The sequence below is a fragment of the Athene noctua genome, chromosome 2 (genome assembly GCF_965140245.1).
Source record: "Athene noctua chromosome 2, bAthNoc1.hap1.1, whole genome shotgun sequence".
NCBI lineage: Eukaryota > Metazoa > Chordata > Aves > Strigiformes > Strigidae > Athene > Athene noctua.
In genome coordinates, this window is record NC_134038.1 from 91,881,140 (window position 1) to 91,901,567 (window position 20,428).

The window sequence follows — 20,428 nt, forward strand, 5'->3', positions numbered from 1 at the left end:
TTTGAAGTTGTGTTTGTGTTATTCAAGACATTGACTTACCTGGCTCTCTTAGAGCATCATGTAAGGTGCACAGCTGGAGCACATTTCCATTCTTGCCATTCCGAATCAACCATCACATCATCACGATTGACAACGCTGACACAATTAAGTGTCTTATTTCCACTAGGCTCCAAACAGCTCCAAACCCACTGTCATTCAGTCTGTTATCCTAGGCATTTACTAAACATACCAAATCAAATTAAACTCTGTGATGAGCAAGTTTTTGCTCACAGAGTCAAAGCATTTGAACTTTTCTTTTTAAGCATTCAGTTTCCCATTTTTGACCACTGCTTATTGCACTGTCACCCCCACCCTGGGACTTATTTCAGAAGGCTTTTTTTTTTTTCTGTCACAACACACTATAAATAGAAAGTGTGACTAGAGCCTATAGCCCAGAAGAGCAGCTCCCAAACACCCCTTTTGCCCATGTGCAATAGTGAACAAGCAATGCTGCACTGGCAACATCAGTTCCCTTCATTGGCTTGGGAGGGCAGAACTTGTGCTTTCCTGTGGCCATGAGTAATAGCATAAAGTTTTTAGCCATTGTGGTTCTCAGTAACCTCATGTCAGAGAACATTATCTAAGGAATAATATTTGAATGCAGGAGGGAGGTACTGTAATTACAACTCACTCTACCTCCACAAAAGGTATTCTATTTGGAAATATATCTCCACCCAACTAAGTATACCTGCATCTTCTTCCCTGTACAAAGTGCTGCTTCTAAAACCAGTGCCCTCCCTTGCCTGTAACCCTCAGCTCAGGGTTCAGATATCTGTCACCCAGAACCTATGCTGGTGAGCCTAGTTGTGTGATATTGACTCAGCTTTACTGAGAAGTTTGTTGTTTAGGTGTGGAAAAGCACACAAGTGAAGGCCATGTAAAATAAGAAAAGTAAAAACACAAACAGAAGTTATTGTCAGGATGGAATAGTCAGCATAGCAAGGCTTCAGGAGGAGAAACACTTGCATGAGGAGGTACAAAATCTCAATTTTTAAAAAATGAAGAATTGGAAGACAACTAGCAACTTTGAGGTGAAGCTTCTTCTAGGGAGCAATGAAGGCCAGCCCTCCTCCACTTGAGTGAAGTCTGGCCAGCAACGACTCATCAGAGTGATAAACATGTTAATTCCTAGCCTTGTAGCATGTTAATCCTATCTCTCTGCTGTGTGTATTCAACAATAAGTAATTACTGGGAACTCCTAAATTGTGTATACCCAGTTTGAAGAGTCATTTCATGTAAGAGTAGAGGTTGCCCAAAGAGGTGGGAAGGGTTCCATGCCAAACCAAATAAAAGGTCTTCTCATGCTAATCTTTGTGCATCCCCTCACTCATACCACACTGCAGGGCTCTGCAAAGCGGTACCTCTGAAGCTCTCCGAGGAACTACAGCACAGTGTCTGCCAGCTGGTGAGAGTGCAAAGGGTCAAACAGGCTGGTTTTGGTACCAAGATACTCCCAGTCTCAGATTTGCTTGGGAGATGATGCCGAAGAGCACACCTTCCAGTGTAAGACTTGGGATGCAGGTGAAAAGGGTGAAAAAGAAGAAAAGGAACCCATCCAGGGGGAAACACTCTTTAGAGCTCAGCTACTGCAAGCAACATTCGAAGCTGCTTCATTTGTGTCTCCCTGTACTATTTTCATGGTAACCAGTGTCTGGCTCTCAAGTCAGGTTAACCCTTACAGAATCACAGAATCACTGAGGCTAGGAGTAACCACTTGAGGTCATCTGGTCCAACCCCCTGCACAAGCAGGGTCAGCTAGTGCGGGTTGCATGGGACTGTGTACAGCTGGGTTTTTGTATACCTGCTTCCACCAGCGGACACTACACAACCTCTCCAGGCCACTGATGACAGTGTTTGAACAACCTCATAGTAAAGAAGTGTTTTCTTGTGTTTGGATTGAATTTTATGTGTTAAATCTGTGTCCATTGCCTCTTGTTCTCTCAGTGGGCACTACTGAGAAGAGTCTGGTTCCTTCTTCTTCATTACATCCCATAAGGTATTTATGTACATAGATAATATTGCCCTGAGCTTTCTTTTCTCCAGCCTGTAAATCCCAACTCTCTCAGCCTCTCCTCATATGAAGGATGCTCCACCCCCTCAGTCATATTTGTGGCCCTGTTCAGAGGGAAGATATGGAAAACTGTGTCTTCCTTATACTGAAGAGCCCAGAACTGGACACAGCACTTCAGCTGTGGTCTCATCAGGGCTGAGCAGAGAGGGACCTCCCTCAACTGCTGGCAACACTCAACCTCATATAGTTCACAATGCTGTTGGTCTTCTTTGCTGCAAGAGTGAACTGCTGGCTCATGCTCAGCTTGTTGTCCACCAGGACCCCAAGGTCCTTCTCTGTAGAGTCAGACAGTCAGTCCCCAGTGTGTACTGATGCCTAGGGTTATTCCTCCACAGATGTAGAAATTCACATTTCCCCTTGTTGAACTTTACAAGACTCCTCTCCTCCCAACTCTCCACTGTGTCCAGGTCCTTCTGAATGGCAGCACAACACGCTGGCGTATCAGCCACTCCTGCCTGTCTTCTATTGCTTGCAATATTGTTGAGGGTGCACTCCGATGCAGCATCCTGTCCACTAATGAAGATTCTAAACAGTACTGGCCCCAGTTTTGACCACTGGGGTATATCACTAGTGACTTGACTCCAACTGGACTTTGTGCTACTGATCACTGTGGGAGAGCTGAGCACGCACACGACCAATGTGATCAAGCGATGCCCATTTATTACAACTAAGAAAGCCCTTTTATAATGTTGTCCCGCACACGTGAGTAACATGCAGTACAAGTCCTCAAGATTGGACAGTTAACTTAGCCCGCGCTTTAAACCTTCTTATGATTGGATAAAAAGTGCCACATCAGCCTTGCCAGGCTTCCCGCCTTGTGTAACTTCCTCTTCGGTCCCAACCCCTTCCGGGGGCTGTTTGTCTCATTGAGTTTCTCCCCCCTCATTCAGGGTCACATCCTTATCGCATTCTTGCTCGGCTGAGGCTTTTATCAGTCTTGTTCTCACACAGGATTGCTCACATGTCCATTCTCTCGCAGAAAGCCCTCTAGAATCCCAACAAATCACAACCCTCTGGGCCTGGCTGGGTTCACTTTTTAAACTCGTACTTTGTCAGCTTTTCTATAAGGATGTTATGGGAGACAGTATCAAAAGTTGTACTAAAGTCAAGGTAAACAACATTCACTGTTCTCCCCTCATCCATCAAGCTAGTTAACTCACTGTAGAAGGCTATCAGGTTGGTAAAGCATGATTTCCCCTTTCATAAATCCATGCTGACTGCTCTTGATCAACTTCTTGTCTCTCATGTGTTTGGAAATGGTTCCCATGAGGATTTTCTCCATCATCTCCCCAGGGACTGAGGTCGGGCTTTTGAAGCCAGTTCTGACATTTGCCCTCTTCCAGTCTTCAGAGACTTTTGCCAGTCACCAAGGCCTTTCAAAGACAATTGAGAAGAGACTTGCAATGATATCAGCCAGCTTCCTCAGCACATATGGGTATAAGTCATCAGGCCCCATGGACTCCTGTATATTCTATTTCTTTAAATGCTCCTGAACCTGGTCTTCCTCTGCCAAGAGTAAGCCTTCCTCTTCCCAGAATTTTTGCTCTGGTCTCAGGTATTCCTAAAGGGTGGTCTTACCAGTAAATACTGAGATACAGAAGGCACTGAGTATCTTGACCTTTTCCATGTTCTGTCACCATTTCCCTTGCACTATTCAGAAGCAGACCCATGTTTTCCCTAGTCTTTTTACCTTGTGCTTGCCATCTCTTCTCCTGCTGCCCTTCACATCCCTTGCCAGGTTCAATACCAGGTTGACCCTGACTTTCTTAACCACACTCCTTCTGGGTCAGCTCCCCTGCTTCCACATCTTATACACCTCCTTTTTATGTCCAAGTTCAGTTAGGAACTCCTTGTCCATCCATGCAGGCCTCCTGTCACATTTGCTGGACTTACTCACTACTTGTCAGAATGGACTATTCATGAGCTTGAAGGCAGTGATTATTGAATATCAAACAGTTCTCCTGGACTCCTCTTCTCTCCAGGACCATATCCCATGGGATTCTTCCAAGCAGAACTCTGAAGATCTCCTGAAATTGAGCTGTAGTCCTGCCTTTCACCCTGCTCCTTCCTCTTAGGATCCTGATCTCCATCATCTCATGGTCACTGCAGCCAAGGCTTCTTCCGACTTTCACATTCATGATCAGTTGTTCCTTGTTTCTCAGTATCAGGTCCAGCAGAGCATCATTCCTTGTTGGCTCCTCAATCACTTGTGCCAGGAAGTAGTCATCAATGTACTCTAGAGATCCCCTAGTTTGCTTGAGCCCTAATGTATTGTTCTTACAGCAGATATCAAGGTGATCCCCCATAAGGACCAGACTTCTTTCAGCTGCTTGAAGAAGGCCTCATCTACTTCCTAATCAGGAAGTCTATAGCAAATACCTACTACAACAGCATCTCTGTTGGCCTGCCCACTATCTTGATCCATAAGCTCTCAACTGACTCCTGACCTATGCCAAGGCAGAGCCCTGTTACTTCCAGCTGCTCTCTCACACAAAGGGCAACTCCTTCTTGCCTTCCCAGCCTGTCTTTCCTGAAAAGCCTGTATCCCTCCACTGCAGCACTCCAGTCCTGTGACCTATTCCACCATATCTCTATGATCCCCGTGTGGTAACAGCCCTGTAACCCCACACAGACTTCTAACTGCTCCTCTTTGTTGCCCATGCTGCTTGCATTAGTGTAATAGCATTTCAGAGAGGCACCCAAGTGTGCTGATTCCCCTGTACAGGGTTGAGAGGTTTTCCCTTAAGGCTCTTCTGTAGGCACTTCATTCTTTACATGCTTATGTTGGAAGTGGCTCCACTGTGGCTGTTTTGTTGATTGCTACGTCCCTCCTGTTCCCATCACCCCAGGCCCTTGGCATGCCTACCATATTCAAAACCTCCTTTTTTTGTGGAGGAATCACTCTCTTCCCCCATCCATTTCTAGTTTAAAGCTCTGCTTAGCAGGTAGGCCAGCCTGTTGACAATGATACTTCTCCATGTTCAGTCAGGTGGATCCCTTCTCTGTCAAGCAGCTGGTGACCCTCAGAGAGATCCCATGGCCATAGAAACTGAATACCTGCTGCCAACAACAGCAGTGCAATGAATTGTTAACCCACAGAATCTGTCAAGTCCTCCTCAGGCCCGTGCACCTCACCAGCAGGATTGAGGAGATCACCACCTAGACCCCCATGCCCTTGACCACTTCCCCCAGAGCTCTGCAGTCACACTTTGTACTTCCTAGATCACCCCTGGAAATATCTTCTGTGCCCACATGGAAGACCAGCAGGGGGAGGGACAGATAAGCCTCAGTAGTCTCTCTACAGCACCCCAAATGTGTGCTCCTAGCAAGCAACAAATCTACATGGATAACAAATCAGGTCAACAGATGTGGGCCCCATCCCCTGCAGTTACTTCCACTCCTCACACATGAGATCTGGAAGGTGCATCTGCCAGTGCTGAAAGTTAAGAAAAAAATTAAGTCTTTTAGTTTCCATGGTTTCACAATTATTTCCCCCTGTTAGGCTGGGATGCCACACTTCGATATAGCAAGGGACTCAGTCCTGGGAATTTGAATTTCCAGTGCAGCATGCTTGCTTGCTGTTGTTCCAGAAGGCCTTGGGGCTCCTGGAGGTGACAGGCTGGCCAGCAACAGCCCTGGATGGGGGAAGAGGAGACAGATCTGGGGTGGAGAAGTTTCTACACCATGAACAGGTCATGGTGTTCCAATGCTCCCCTCAGCAAGGGTTCTCCCAAGCACTGTCCTTTCTCTCCTGTCTGCCACAAAGTGTGGCCTGATGCTTTTGAAAGACAGTTACATTTTATTCTTCCATACTGGGGAAAATGCTATTTAATCATCTTTCTAAAATACTGTAAAGTAGTCAACCAATAGGTGCTACATGACTGCATTTCCAAATAATTGCTTTCAAGAAGCCTTGAGTTTGTTCCGTATCATCAAAATTTGTAACTTCAGGTCCACAAACTCCTCCTTGAAAGGTCCCAGGACTTTGAAAACTATAGAAAGAAGTATCTACAGGAACCTGCTGAGATAAGCCTTGATACATACACGTTGTGAGCATGGATTGCTTGTCACTTAGTGATTTCATGCCTGTCAAAACACAGTAGATTAACACGTTTTCAGTTTATCCTACAATGAAAGATGGGGCTTTTTTTCTACCAGTGCAGATCTCAGCTTCATAAAATAATCCCTGGCACCTCTGTGGTAGACTGACCTCATGACAAGCAGAAATGGCAGACACAGCACACAATAATAAAGACAAGAAAGTTTACAGTGCTGGTGTAGTATTAGTATTCAAGACAAGGACATGTAAAAACCCCCTGCTTTAGAATGGAAATGCAAATGCATTTATATTTTTAAAGGTTTTCTTTTGTCATCAGTGACAGGCACAAGAAAAATACCTTTTAAAAAATGATCCCTTTTAAAGGTTTTTTATAGTCCAATCCTTTAGAGTTCTATTGCAACAGATGTGATACTTGGTCTCATGTTTTTCCTGGGGGACACGGCTGAATGGGATTCTGGGCAGAGTAAAAATCTGGGCTTAACCTAACACTGATTGTAAATTGCACTGCTTTTTACTCAACGTAACTGAAAGAGAACTGGTCTGCAAGAAATGCCCAAATGGCCCACTTAGAGTGGACCACTTACAGAGTACAGCTATGGGAGTCTGACAATCAAACGGAAAAATACAACCTCGCATCCATGCTGAACAAGATGAGGATTTAAGATGGTTTCAAAAAAGGTCAAAATTACTTCATGATTACGCCAGAGGAAAATGACTGGTTTTATCAAAAGACTTTTTATGACCATTTGTCAGAGGTCAATCCACTTGAGGTCAACAGGTCAGGCACTGTGATGCTGTGAAACCCTTGTTTCTACCACCCTGGTTGCAGCAATTCACTATTTCCTCTCACTATTTCCATCCAGCTCAGCAAAAGCAAGAGCACCTCTTCTTTGGCCAATTTGCTCCCCTTTGAAACTCCACTCTCCCTTACTAAACAGGATCTTGCAGCAGCTGGAATATACCACAAAGAGTGTCCACACAGTTTGAGTACCATTTCTTAATTTTCCTGTATCTTTGGCTAATCTTTGTAGCTTGTAGTACCCCTAACTGTTGTTTAGGGTTTTGTCTTCTCTTGTTCATTTAGCTAAAAAATAGACAACAGCAGTTTCAGATACATGGCAGAAACATTTCTTAAGCACGTAACTAAACATAATAGTGCCTAATACACTTCTGAAGCGAGAAAATAAGATGGATATTCCAGGTACAAAACCTGCATGCACTTAAAAACAAAACGTGTGAAAAAAAGAGAGGCACATATAACTCTTGAATCTTGTATGGCATATGTACCAGTCAGACTTGCAGTGAATGTAAGCACAAAAAATGTAATTCTAGTTCAAAATATGGACTTGTACTCTTTATACTGATTCTTTTTCTGTATAGGTTGACTGCATGTTGGTAACTGGTTTACTCTGCACATGTCACGCTAGCAGGCAGAGGCCATTCCTAACTAACCATAAATGTAGCAGACAAGACATATAATGATTGCAAAAGAAATTTAACAATGCAGTTTAATTTAAGTCACACAGGTAAGAGAAAACCAGCAGAACTGCTAATTACACTGGTTTAAAGTAAAACGTTTGTGTACAGGTAACTCTTTTGTATTACACCTTTGCTGATGTCCATTTTTATACATTCTGCTGTTTTGGCTCTCTACTCAAATACAAAAACACAGTTTCAGTAAAATAAATCATTACAAGCAGAGCTTCCAAGGTGTTTTTCAGCTTTTGGTGGATGATCCAAACTCCCTCAATCCATCACAGAGGAATAATAAGTTCAGCACAGTGTAGGGCCTGTAAGTATCTAAAGCACCCTCACCTCCTCAGCTAGGAGCAGCAGTCTTTTAGAACAATATCCATCAGTTCAAATGAGTCCAATGTTCGCTCTTATTTTAGGTGAATGTGTAAATACCTTCTGAGCTTTGTGATCTGATTTCTGAAACAGAAGAGCAAAAATGTAAAATATCACAAAATAAGGGCTTTATGTGACCTGAGAGACACAAGTATCCAAATCCTCCCCTCTCAAATTTAATCACAGGATGAGTGAGACTAACAGCCTATTTCAGTATTCCCTTTTAGCCATATCTTTGAGATTAATTTCTATTCATTTCCCCAGTTTGTAGAGTAAAAAGAAAAGGAAGCTGTGAAATTATTTCAACATGTCTCTTGCCAGCCCAGGGTGGCTGAATTATTTTCACATTTTTGCAGGCCAGATGCCAAGGTTGTGGAGGACACACTGGCCTTCACATTTCAGGACACACACCCAATAACAGTGGCCTTGAATTGAGGAGGTATGTCTCTCTAAGTTCTGAAAGCAGGTGATAGAGAGGAGAAGTAGGAATAAATGAGGGAACACGCACATTAATACAAGAAGAGGATGTAGAGAAGAAAAGGGAGGCGCAAACATTTCTACATTTCCAAAACTGTTCATTGCCTCACAGACTACCACAGAATCTGACTGAAGACAGATCTTAACCCTTCTCTCCCTCAGGATTTCAGGTAGTGTAAATATTCATCTGAAAATAACTAGCTTTATTTCATAAGTCTTAAAAATGCACATTAAATTCTTTGGAACTGAGTGGTTTAATGATGGCATAAAAGTAACCCAGGGGAAAGGAGTGCTCATTCTTTTTGTAAAAAGTGTAGCCCTTAGGAAAACCCTGTGTCAAGGCACAGTGGTCAGAATGCAAGCCCAGGTTGGGCAAAACCTACACAGTCTGGGAGGGCAGAAAGTTTCCTCCCCTGTAGGAAGGGTGCTTTAATCACCATGTACCAGTCAATTTAGGATCAGAGGGCTGAGAACAGGCTGCAGGAGAGAATGCACTCCTACTGATCCTGGAATTGAACATACAAACCAGCATGACTCTGTGGCAAGTGTTTTGAATTCTCAGCATGAGGTGTATTGGTTCAAGCCTCTGCTTTATAAATATCAAATAACTACTGGATCAGGCATCATTTCCTTCCCAGATGACTGACATGGTGGTAGACCAGTGAACCACACACATGTTCTCTCTCTCAAGCCTGAGAAATGACTGATTGCTGAATGCAGATTCAGTTCAGGTACTCTCTGGGAATAGGAGATGGAGATGTTGGTTTGAAATTCTTCAGGCAAAAATGTTCAGCTCAGCCCTGTTCCCTAGATACGGTCTCAGAGTATCAGCATCTCCAGGCACAGCAGTAAAATATACCTGATTTGTAGTTTCTAAAAATGCTTAGGTATGAGCTAGGCTGAAGGGCATCCAACTCTGAAGCACTCCTGAGAAGACTTTGAAGCAGTTGTGGAGCCCTGGAAAGCTTTGAAATCAAAACTCAAGAATCCCAGTGGCTCTGGGCATCTCTAACACTGCATGGCATCTGGCTTAAAGGATTGGAGCTTTTGATTTAAGCATGTAAATTACAGGTGAAGGTAGACTTAAATGTCCACTTGCTGTCGTTGATCTAGTGCTTAACCTGTCACTTCATGCCATCTTACACTGACTTTAGTACATGTTTTAGTAGTCCTTATACTGCTGAAGACAATGTAAATTTCTGAATTTATCCTAATACTTGTCAACGGTATTAGACTGATCTAAAATATGCTAATAGGAAGCACAGGTTTGTTCTGGATCCACATATGGAAAATCAATTTAATCCTGGGGTTCTTTTTTGTGTTTGCTTTGATTTTGTTTTGTAAAAGCATAGAAGAAGCAGCATGAATTCACCATTATTTTTCAGCAGGAAATAATAGCACAGGAAGTTTAAAGAAATAGGAAAAAGCTTAAAGCAGCACAATGAGAAATTATTCTGTTTCACCCCCTCAGAACTGAAGAATAATTCTATGAGACATAAATAAATGAGTTTTTGAAATAAGTTTGGTCTGTGAAAATATTTCCAGCTAAAATCATGCTGATCTATTGAAGAATAAAAAAAAACTGAGGACATTGAGGAGTGATGGAGAAGGGAGAAATAATGCAAGTCTTAAAAACAGATCTACTAGCTGACTGTATTTGGTCTCTGCAGTATTTTACTCATTACAGGGACACCCTCACACCGTATCTGCGAGGCTGCAGGCAATCTGCCACTAGCAGCCTTGTATTTTTTAAAAGAAGTGAAGAAGTAGTCATCACCTCTCTCTGACACTCATTTATCTCAGGCTGTATCAATGGAGTCTCTCTCAGTGTCAACCAACAGCTTTACTCTGGACCTTTACAAAAAGCTGAATGAAACTTCCAAGGGCCAAAACATTTTCTTTTCTCCTTGGAGTATTGCAACTGCTCTCGCCATGGTCTACCTGGGTGCAAAAGGTGACACTGCGATCCAGCTGGCTGAGGTAAGCTCTGAAATTAGCAGTATATCACTTTACAGATGGTTCCCACATAAATTGCATTATTCTTCTGTCTATGGAGAACACTCATGCTGCCGGCAGTCCTGCAGGTCCCTGTTCTTCCACTTTATTTCCAAGATCTCCCCGCTCTGCATTACCTCTAGATTTAGCTTACACTTACAGTTCCCAGAGCATTGCAAGTGGTCTGCCAGAGGAAAGTTATTGACATTAGAGAGTACTGCTGGTCTTTCTCAGAACTCCACCTTCCATTTTAATTGCACTTTGAACAGAATAAGTCACCTGATACAATGCTCAAATAGCAACGAAGAGACAACTTTATTAATAAAATTCATAGGGAGCTAACATATGCTAGAAAAAGGAAACCCCAGCTGGTTCTGGAATCAGTATATCTGCCTTCTCATACTGCATACCATAGTTAGTAAGCTCTCCTGAATGCTTGTTTGGCTGCACAGGAGCAGCACAAATACCTTTGCTTGTGACACAATTAGCCCATAAATAAGCTAATCTTCTCATGAACAACAGAGACACACTAGCACTGAAAATGTGATTTCACTTATGCCCACTTTTGCAGAACTTTGCAATCTTTGGACTCTTTGAGGTTATATGCATCTACTTAAAACACATCAAATGTAGTTTAACATTTCTGTCCCAGCAGTAAGACTCAGAAGTGCACTATGCTCTTTGTTGTGTTTGGTCATGATCTGAAAATAAATTCCATGCAGCTAAACATAAACTGACCATTTATCTAAATAAATTCATGTTTGAACTATAATACTGATCTATTATTAAGCAGTAAATGTGTTTATATAGTAATGGTACGGTTATAGAGACTAAATTGAGAGTAAGGTCCTCAATAACTTTAATAGACTCTCATTGAGCATGACTGGTGAATTACTGTAGAAAACTAACGTACTTTCCTAACCTTTGGACATATTTATCTTCAAAAAACAAGCCACTTTTATGAACATTTATCATCATCACAGGTTCTTCATTTTAACCAGACTGCAGGAGAAGAAGATTCATCTGAGATAACAAGGCCTTCTCTGGGGAGACCAAAGAAAAGAAAGATGGTATTTATTTCAAGAAAAGACTCAGAGAAAAAAAATCTCCAAGAAAGGGATAGTTCATCACAACTACTGCTTTAGTCTTCTAACATTTGCTTGTTCTCAATCTGTATCTACTGTCTCACTTCAGTAAAAACTACCTATAGAAAGAGAAAAATCAAACAAGCAGATGTTACCATAAAACTCATGAACTCAGGCCTTCAAAAGCAGAACTTAGACATTAGCAGCATTTTTATTAGCCCTAATACTGTGCTACTTGGTTTTAGCTGGTCTATGGCAATATCAACAAATCAGTTGTCCTAATGTGCTTAGGACAATTCTATCTCTTATCAGCTTCAGGGTTTTTTTTTTCTGTAGTGAAAAACAACTACTGCATTCCCACCTGACTCCCAGTCTTACCCAATAAACTGCCTTCCATCATTCTCATGCATGGGCACATCAGTCAAACAAAATTCTCCTTTAAGCTAGTATGTGCTGATTCACTCTTGTTGATCAGCTCCTCAGAGACTTGCCACCAGGAGGAACTGCCCAGATCTTTTTCATCAAATGAACTCCCTAAGCAGTGAAAAGCTTGTAAACTCAAACAAGCCATGTTTATTTAGCACAGAAGCTAAAAGAAAACTCAAAGAAACTAGACTAGACAAACTGGAAATAAAAGCAGCAAGGAGGTTATATCATTCTCTCCCTAGATCGTGGGGGATGAATCTTTACATCCACATTCATTTTAGCAACTCACTGACTTTCCAAGTCGTAGCAAAAATCTGCCTAATCTGGTCCTTCAGACATTTCCCTCCATTCAGTCTGTTTCCAACTCCTTGTAAAATCCAATGTATCCTATCCTGAGTCCCCCAGCTACCAAATTGTTTCCCATGTGTCTTCCCTAGCAGCCAAATGTCTCAGCATGAGTGAGAATAGACCAGAACAAGGAATGCCACCTGCCTAGCCCTAGGACAACTCACCATGAGTCAGTAGCACAGACTCTCAGTGTCTCACATGCAGGGCATGGTATATGCCATGGAGGAGGAGACTGCACCCAAGCAACTGGAGGGGAGCAGCTGATAGGTAGCAGCTGACAGGTAACAGCTTATTCCTCCATTAGTGAAGAAACAGCTGGCAAAGAACCTCACACTCCCTAAAACCATCAACACCTACCAGGACAAACTCCCTCCAAAATCCAAACAGCGACAACAAAATTCATATGAAAACAGAGAAAATCGCATCAGTTGGTAAGTCCATGCCCTGGTATTAGTGTCTGTAAGAACAGTGCACCTCCTCAAAAGCCACAAGGCTGCCTTGATGGACCCTTGTGACACTGAAAATTAGTCCTGGCCATGACTGAAATGAAGAAATTCAACTTCCTGGGTGCACCTTCAGCTGATGTCCTCAAAGGCCTACACAAGCACTGCAGAAACAGATTGTTGCCCTACAGACAAAAAACAATTTGTTCAGTTATACATAGTGTTGCAAACATGCAACATACACAGAAAAGAGCTCCATCTCCTGAAATTCCTTTTAATTAAAACAGCCTGGGCATTTTAAATAATCACAGCAGGTGCAACACTTCAGAGAGAAAACAAATATTGCATATTAATTTGTGTCTCTTTCTAAGGATCCTGGGCACAAGCAAGCTGAAAACATCCACTCTGGCTTCAAAACACTCCTGTCTGCTATTAACAAACCCAGCAGCACCTACTTGCTGAAGAGTGCCAACCGGCTGTATGAGGAAAAGACCTACCCATTACTGCCTGTGAGTTGATGTAGTAATGTTTTGCCAGAATTTGCTCTGGTCACCAAGCAATCCGTAGCTCAGGGACTTCCTGAACCAGAGGGCATGTCTACTTAATAGACCCTGATGAGCCATTATTTCATGAATTTGCAGACTTGACTTTGGAGTCCATCACAACCCTCAGCAGCAGGAGTTCCACAGCTGAACTAATCACTGTGGATTCACTTGCCCGTGTTTCTTGAGCCTGATAATTGTTGGCATCATTATTGTTTGTTTTTTTTTTTTTCCTCTAAAGGACACTTCTCCATATCTCTGGTCATCCTCATCCCCTGTCTCTGTATCTTCTATACTCTAGCACTTCTGAGACTGGAGATGCCAGAGCTGCATAGAGAACTCAATGGGCACACCAGAGCTTTATACAGTGGCATTCTCATATTCTCTCTTTTGTTCCTTACTCCTTTCTTTGTAACTCTTAAAACTGTATTTGCCTTTTTGGATGCTATTGGGCAGATTTTCTTCATGCAGCTGTCCATCACAGCTTCGACACTTCATTCCTGAACAGTAATAGTCACTCTTTGTAGTGTACTCTTCACTGGATTGTTTATAAATATTTAAAAATACATATTTTAGTGTAAATATTTAGACCTATATTTTATAGAATAAATATTTTAGCACAGATCCCACATATCCCTGTGGTAGTCCAGTAGTAATAACCCCCTACTGCAAACATTATTTCCTCCTACTCTTGGTTTCCAGTTGTTTAAGCAAACAAGATCTATCTGTGTAGCCCCATGGATGCTCAGCCTTTGGTGAGAAGTCTTATGATATGCCTTTTGATAATCCAAATAGACTGTAATGGCTCAACCTTCTTACTCACGTGCTTCCTAACACCTTCAAAAAATTCCAGCAGATTTGTGATTTAGGATTTCCTATTACAAAATGCTGTTGACACTCCTCCAATTCATCATGTTTACCTATACACCCCATATGGACTCATGAGTTTGTAATTACCTGTATCTTTGAAATCTTTTTTAAAAGCTGATGTTGTATTAATCATCTTACAATTTCTTGGAAGGTCGTTTTAAATGAGATTACTGTTCTTTGGAGTTTTGATCTCCTGAGTAATTAGTAATTTGTACTTCTGAATGCTTATTGTTCATTTTCTTCATAATCCCATGTACCTATGCTTTACAGAGAATCTAGAAAATTTTCTGCTGGGAATCTCCATGAACTGTTTCACTGCAGACAAGATTGCAAATGTTAATTCTGCTTTTCTGCCATGACTTTATTCTACCAGAACATTCCCTTTATACCTGATCCTCTATTGTCCTCACAAACTCTTAGCAGGTTCCTCACCTCTGAAACAAACTAAAAGCCTTGTTTCAACTTTATATGAGACAATTTCCTTTTGTACTGAACTCTATATCCTACAGCAGGAAAAAGGTTTTTAAAATTATATAAAATGTAATTTTAAGAAAATTTTAAACATTGTGAAGAATATTTGCTCCATGCGATATTTAAAAATTACAAATTTGTACTTTGGATTTCAAACAAAAATTTGAAGTATCAGTTTCCTTGAGACTGAAGTTTGATCCTTACTTAATATTTAGCACAGAATGTATCAGGTCTTATTTTAAAGGTTACCCCATTTCACACAAATTATATTTTCTTCAGTTATGTATTACCAGACTGTATAATCTCTTGAAGCAATTATTTCTAACATTTTATAACTCACAGTTAACTAAATAAGCATACATTTTACAATTCTATCTTTCAGAAATTCTTAAAGCTCATTACGAGCTATTACAATGCAAAGCCACAAGCTGTAAACTTTAAAACAGCTGCAGAACAAGCCAGAGCACTGATCAATTTGTGGGTTGAAAATGAAACTGAGAGTAAGTACCACCGTGATGGCTTTTTTCTTGTCCCACTTTCAAATTATTTGTATTTCCACATTTATTGCTCTTGCAGCCAAGGATCCATAAAAAGTGGAAACTCAGGGGAGTTGATGAGCAAAGTGCAGTTAAACAGCTTGAAGAATGCCTCTCTCCAAACCTAACTGCTGCTCTTTACAAGGTCTTTCCCTTCATTTTTCATGCTGTAGCCTCTTCTGAATTATTGCTGTTCAGATACTGAGTGGCTCCACTCTTATTAGCGAGGGTTTTACTTTGGCATTCTTCAGGTACTTGCAAGCAGCTCCACAGAACACGCAAGTTACTCCACTTTACTCGCTTTCCAATGCCATTTACCAGCAAAATGGCAATATTTAAAAAAAAAAAATTATACTTCAAAAGCCATTTTTACCATATGTACACCATGAAAAATGTACAGTAAGAAAACCTCCCAAATGCAAACACTTTTGTTATACAGGTAGGCACAGAGAAGGCACAATTAAAATTGAAGAGTTACACAGTCACACCGGAATAATAGTCCTATCTGTCTGATTTTGAAGGGAAAATACAGGATCTGCTGCCTGCAGGATGTCTCAATTCCCGCACTGTGTTGGTCTTAGTAAATGCCATTTATTTCAAAGGAAACTGGGAAAAGAAGTTTCTGGAGAAAAATACTTCTGAGATGCCCTTCAGACTGAGCGAGGTAAATTCCTTGTCTATATGCCTATTGTCATATGTTAATATGTCTATTACTGAACAGCTAGAAACCTCTAAATATTTCACCTGCATTCCATATGCCACTGCACAGGGTATAAAATCAGTGGTATAAACTCAGTGAGGACAGCAATTGTGAAAGTAAGTCAGTATTATCTTATTTACGCATATCCATGAGAATAGGATTTTCACTTTAATAGTTCTTTGATATCAAAACACTTGAACATCATGTTCTTAACAGCACATAGCTTAAGGACAAGAGGAAATTGCCCTAAGTACCAAGGTCCCATTTTCAAAAGGGACGGAGTTGCTTTTGAGAGCAGTACTTACACACTACGTCTCTTTTCTGCTTTTAAGACACAGTCTATACTCTGAGTTCAAGGAAACTGAACTGGTTGTTCTTTCCTCACGCACCCTGGGTGTTGCATAAAACCTCAGAGGGAATTTTCACGGGGATTTGTTATTTTAGCTGAGTGTGTGAGGATGATGTGTTTAGTATACACTGAGGGCATGTTACTGAGCTAACAGTATTTAAACGATCACGCACTGACGATTCACAGTAGCTGACTGCATGCATATTTTTGGACTGTGTCAAAGGCAAACAAAACTATTTGCCAATGGAAGCATGTATCTTGTTTGCACTTGTAATCTATACGTCAAACGCCTTTTGTATGCCAGGCAATGTGAAGCAATTGTGTCGATGATGTGACTGTGTATCCCAAACCTACTACGCTACATGGGCGGTTTTAGGATCTGTCATGGTACATAGTTGTGGTGGGTTGACCCTGGCTGGGCACCAGGTGTCGACCAAGCGTCTCTGTCACTCCCCCTTCTCAACAGGACAGGGGGAGAAAAACAGGGCAAAAAGCTCATCAGTCAAGATAAGGACAGGGAGATCATTTAGCAATTACCATCATGGGCAAAACAGACTCAAACTTAGGAAATTAATTTATTGCCAATTAATCAGAGTAGATTAATGAAAAATAAGACCAAATATACACCTTCCTCCCACCCCTCCCCAGTCTCAACTTCACTCCCAGCTCTTCCACTTATTCCCCAAAGCAGTGTAGGTGGATGGGGAATGGGAGTTGCAGTCAGTTCATCACACGTTGTCTCTGACACTCCTTCCTCCTCACGCTCTTCCCCTGCTCCAGTGTGGGGTCCCACCCATGGGATATAGTCCTTCATGTCCACTGAGGGTCCTTCCCAGGTGCTGCAGTTCTTCAAGAACTGCTCCATTGTGGGTCCCTTCCACGGGGTGCAGTCCTTCAGGAACAGACTGCTCCAGCGTGGGTCCCCCATGGGGTCACAGGTCCTGCCAGAAAACCTGCTCCAGTGTGGGCTCCTCTCCATGGGTCACAGGTGCTGCCAGGAGCCTGCTGCAGTGTGGGCTCACCATGGGTTGCAGCTTCCTTCAGGGAACATCCACATGTTCCAGCATGGTGTCCTCCACAGGCTGCAGGGTGGGTATCTAGCGCATCATGGCCTTCACCAGAGGCTACAGGGGAATCTCTGCTCCAGTGCCTAGAGCACCTCCTCTGTTTCCCTCCTCACTGACCTTGGTGCCTGCGGAGTTGTTTCTCTCACACTTTCTCACTCCTCTCTCCCAGCTGCTGTTGCACAGAGGTTTTTACCCCTTATTAAATGTGTTATCACAGAGATGCTACTAACATCATTGGCCAGCTGTCTTGGAGCCGGCTGGAACTGGCTCCGCCTGACATGGAGGCAGCTTCTGATATCTCCTCATACAAATCATCCCTGCAGTCCCCCTGCTACCAAAATCCTGCCATGTGAACCCAACACATTGGTGCACAGAGAGGGTTTAATTCACAGGGTACCTGACAGAAAAGTCTGCAAATAGAGAAACTTTTGCACTGAAATAAAACAATGCAAAAGGAGAGAGTGGATATAGTAGTAAAAGCTCTGTGAGCTTAATACAGCATAGGAGTTCAGAAAGCTATGGGGTAATCCAATTCCATTTGGTAATCTGGTCCTCTATAGTTTGGGGAAGAGGAAAAGCCAGCACAGGTCACAGAAAATATGGTTCAGAGGCAAAGTGAGACAATCAGTATTTCTTGGAAGGATAAAATAGGCAAAGGAGCTGATGGCATCCAGGGGAAGAAAGTCAACATTTTTTCCTCTCAATCAAGGCCCTTCCTCCAGAAATGTAACCTGTGGGAGGAAACATGAAATACTTACAGTAGTTACTTGATTATCAACGTTAATGCCTTTATTTTAAAATGAGAAATGTATTACATATGATTCAGTCAGCAGGTGGATAGCGTATGTGTCTATGCTGATTTTTTTGTAAAGAGCCCAATGACTTTAAAAAGGGGGTGTATGTGACACTGTCCAAAGAAAAGGGTACTGAGTATCCAAATGCATCTGAGTTTTGTACTTGTTTACAAATTTTTTCTTTCAGCTCAATGAAGCAAGTAAACTTTTCAATCCATATTAAGGAATGAAGTAACACCGTTTCTTATGTCTGAATTTTTTCACAGACCAAAACTAAACCAGTACAGATGATGTTTCTGAGAGATGTATTTTTGATATTCCATGAAACAACCATGAAATTCAAAATCATCGAGCTGCCATATGTGGAAAATGAACTCAGTATGTTTGTACTCTTACCAGATGACATCAGTGGTAACACTAATGGTCTGGAGCAGGTAAAACTGACCTACCGTTGCATCCTGTACACTATGAGACAGTAACAGATGAAAAGAATGAGGACAAATGAACTTCAAAATCATGGTAGAATAGGTTCTGACATGTGCATACTCTGTTTCAAAAATTGTAACACCATGGTTTCTCAGTTTAGGATTCAGGGCATCTGATAACATTGCAAACACGCGATTTTACTTAGGGATACATCTAAAAACAATGTTCACACAACTGTCTTAGCCTATTTTTATCCTCTTTTCTATTGCCAGAATAGCACAAGAAAAGCAAGGTCCAAGAAGATAACCTAGAGTTATCTTCTCCTGAGGGCTGTATTAATTCATTTTTATATCATTTGCAGTCCAGATTTGCACGTGATACTTTGTGGTGAGGTTTCTCAAACTAAGTGCTGATTATCCCGATCCAGAAGGTATCAACAGCCACCCAGGACCATGCCAGGATCAGTTTCAGATCCTAAACAGATCAGGGAAAACATTTTTTATTTGTACCATGCATCCCATTTATGTACCACTACTAAGAGAAAAGTTATCCATATACACACATAGTAAGCGCCTATTAATATCATAATGAGTCACACATTGCAAAAAAGCAATATTCTTCACACCACCAAAAAAAAATTAACTACTCTGTGGATTCAGGCCTATATCTCACCACCTTGAAGAAAATAAATAGGGGTGTAAGTCACTCGGCACTTTGCAGGATCACGCCCATGAATATGGCGCACATTCCAGCTGTACCCACTGCTGGTAGCTGGGCTTTGTTTTACATGTTCTTGATGAGCCTTAAAACACTGCTGTGTGTGCATGTCTTGTTTCTGTGCCTCACATTCCAACTATTTTATCCCTCAACTCATTGCAGGTGGAAAGAGAGCTGACCTATGAAAAATTGGCTGAATGGACCAAATCGGCCAATATGATGAAAGCTGAAGTGGATCTGTACCTGCCCAAGTTGAAGCTGGAAGAGAATTATGACCTTAAATCCACTTTGAGCAGCATGGGGATAAAAAATGCTTTTGACCCAGTTCAGGCTGATTTCACAGGGATGTCTGTGAAGAAGGATCTTTACATCTCAAAAGTTGTTCACAAAGCTTTTGTGGAGGTCAATGAAGAAGGCACTGAGGCAGCAGCTGCTACAGCTGTCCTGGTGCTGAGATCAAAAGCACCAACAATGACTTTTAAAGCTGACCACCCCTTTCTCTTCTTCATCAGACACAACAAATCACAAACCATCCTCTTCTTTGGCAGACTGTGCTCACCCTAGCCAGTTATTCCTTGCCCTGCAGAGCAGGAGAGGCTTGCCAGCACAGAGGCAAACACCAAAATCTGAAGCTCCTGCTGCACCCTTTCTCCATCAGACCAAACACCCCAGGGCCTGAGGCACAGTTCCTCCTGTGCCTCCCTCCTACTCTGAAGGGACAACTACGGCAGTGTTAAGGGAAGTGCACTCTGCCTTTGCATCCACAGAGCAATCCTGGTCGTCATTCAGACCAGGCCATCAAGGGTAGCTCTGTCCTAACCACTATGAGCTATGGCATATCTAGCCCTTCCCCTCACAGCAGTGTGTCTAGAAGTATGCTAACACAACCCCTCTCCTCACCCTCGTGACTAGAGCCCCTGATCCAGATGTGGTTTTAGCACTTATTCGCAGCCTGCAGTTGGACCCAGCTCCTATTTAGCCCTTGATTAGGTCCTTGCATTACAGATGGGAGGCAGACCCTCCTTACCCCAGGCCCTAGCCATGCCTTTGCCGTCCTTCCGCATCCCAGCTGTAAATTTTCATCAGCTCCCACTTTAACCTCAAATTAGCTTCACATGCCACTCCACAGATTCCCTTAAATAAAATAAATAAATATACCTCTAT

The 20,428-nt window shown here is 42.1% G+C and overlaps 1 protein-coding gene across 1 annotated transcript; it reads left to right on the forward strand.

Annotated features, from left to right (window-relative positions):
- Positions 1-8,400: 8,400 nt before the first annotated feature.
- Positions 8,401-20,366, forward strand: LOC141957682 (heterochromatin-associated protein MENT-like). The gene is made up of 8 exons (XM_074899586.1): positions 8,401-8,457; positions 10,299-10,475; positions 11,474-11,560; positions 13,164-13,301; positions 15,058-15,175; positions 15,733-15,875; positions 18,388-18,555; positions 19,427-20,366. Exons 2-8 carry the CDS (start codon positions 10,308-10,310, stop codon positions 19,826-19,828), a joined length of 1,224 nt encoding a protein of 407 aa, XP_074755687.1. The 5' UTR covers positions 8,401-8,457; positions 10,299-10,307; the 3' UTR covers positions 19,829-20,366.
- Positions 20,367-20,428: the final 62 nt, after the last annotated feature.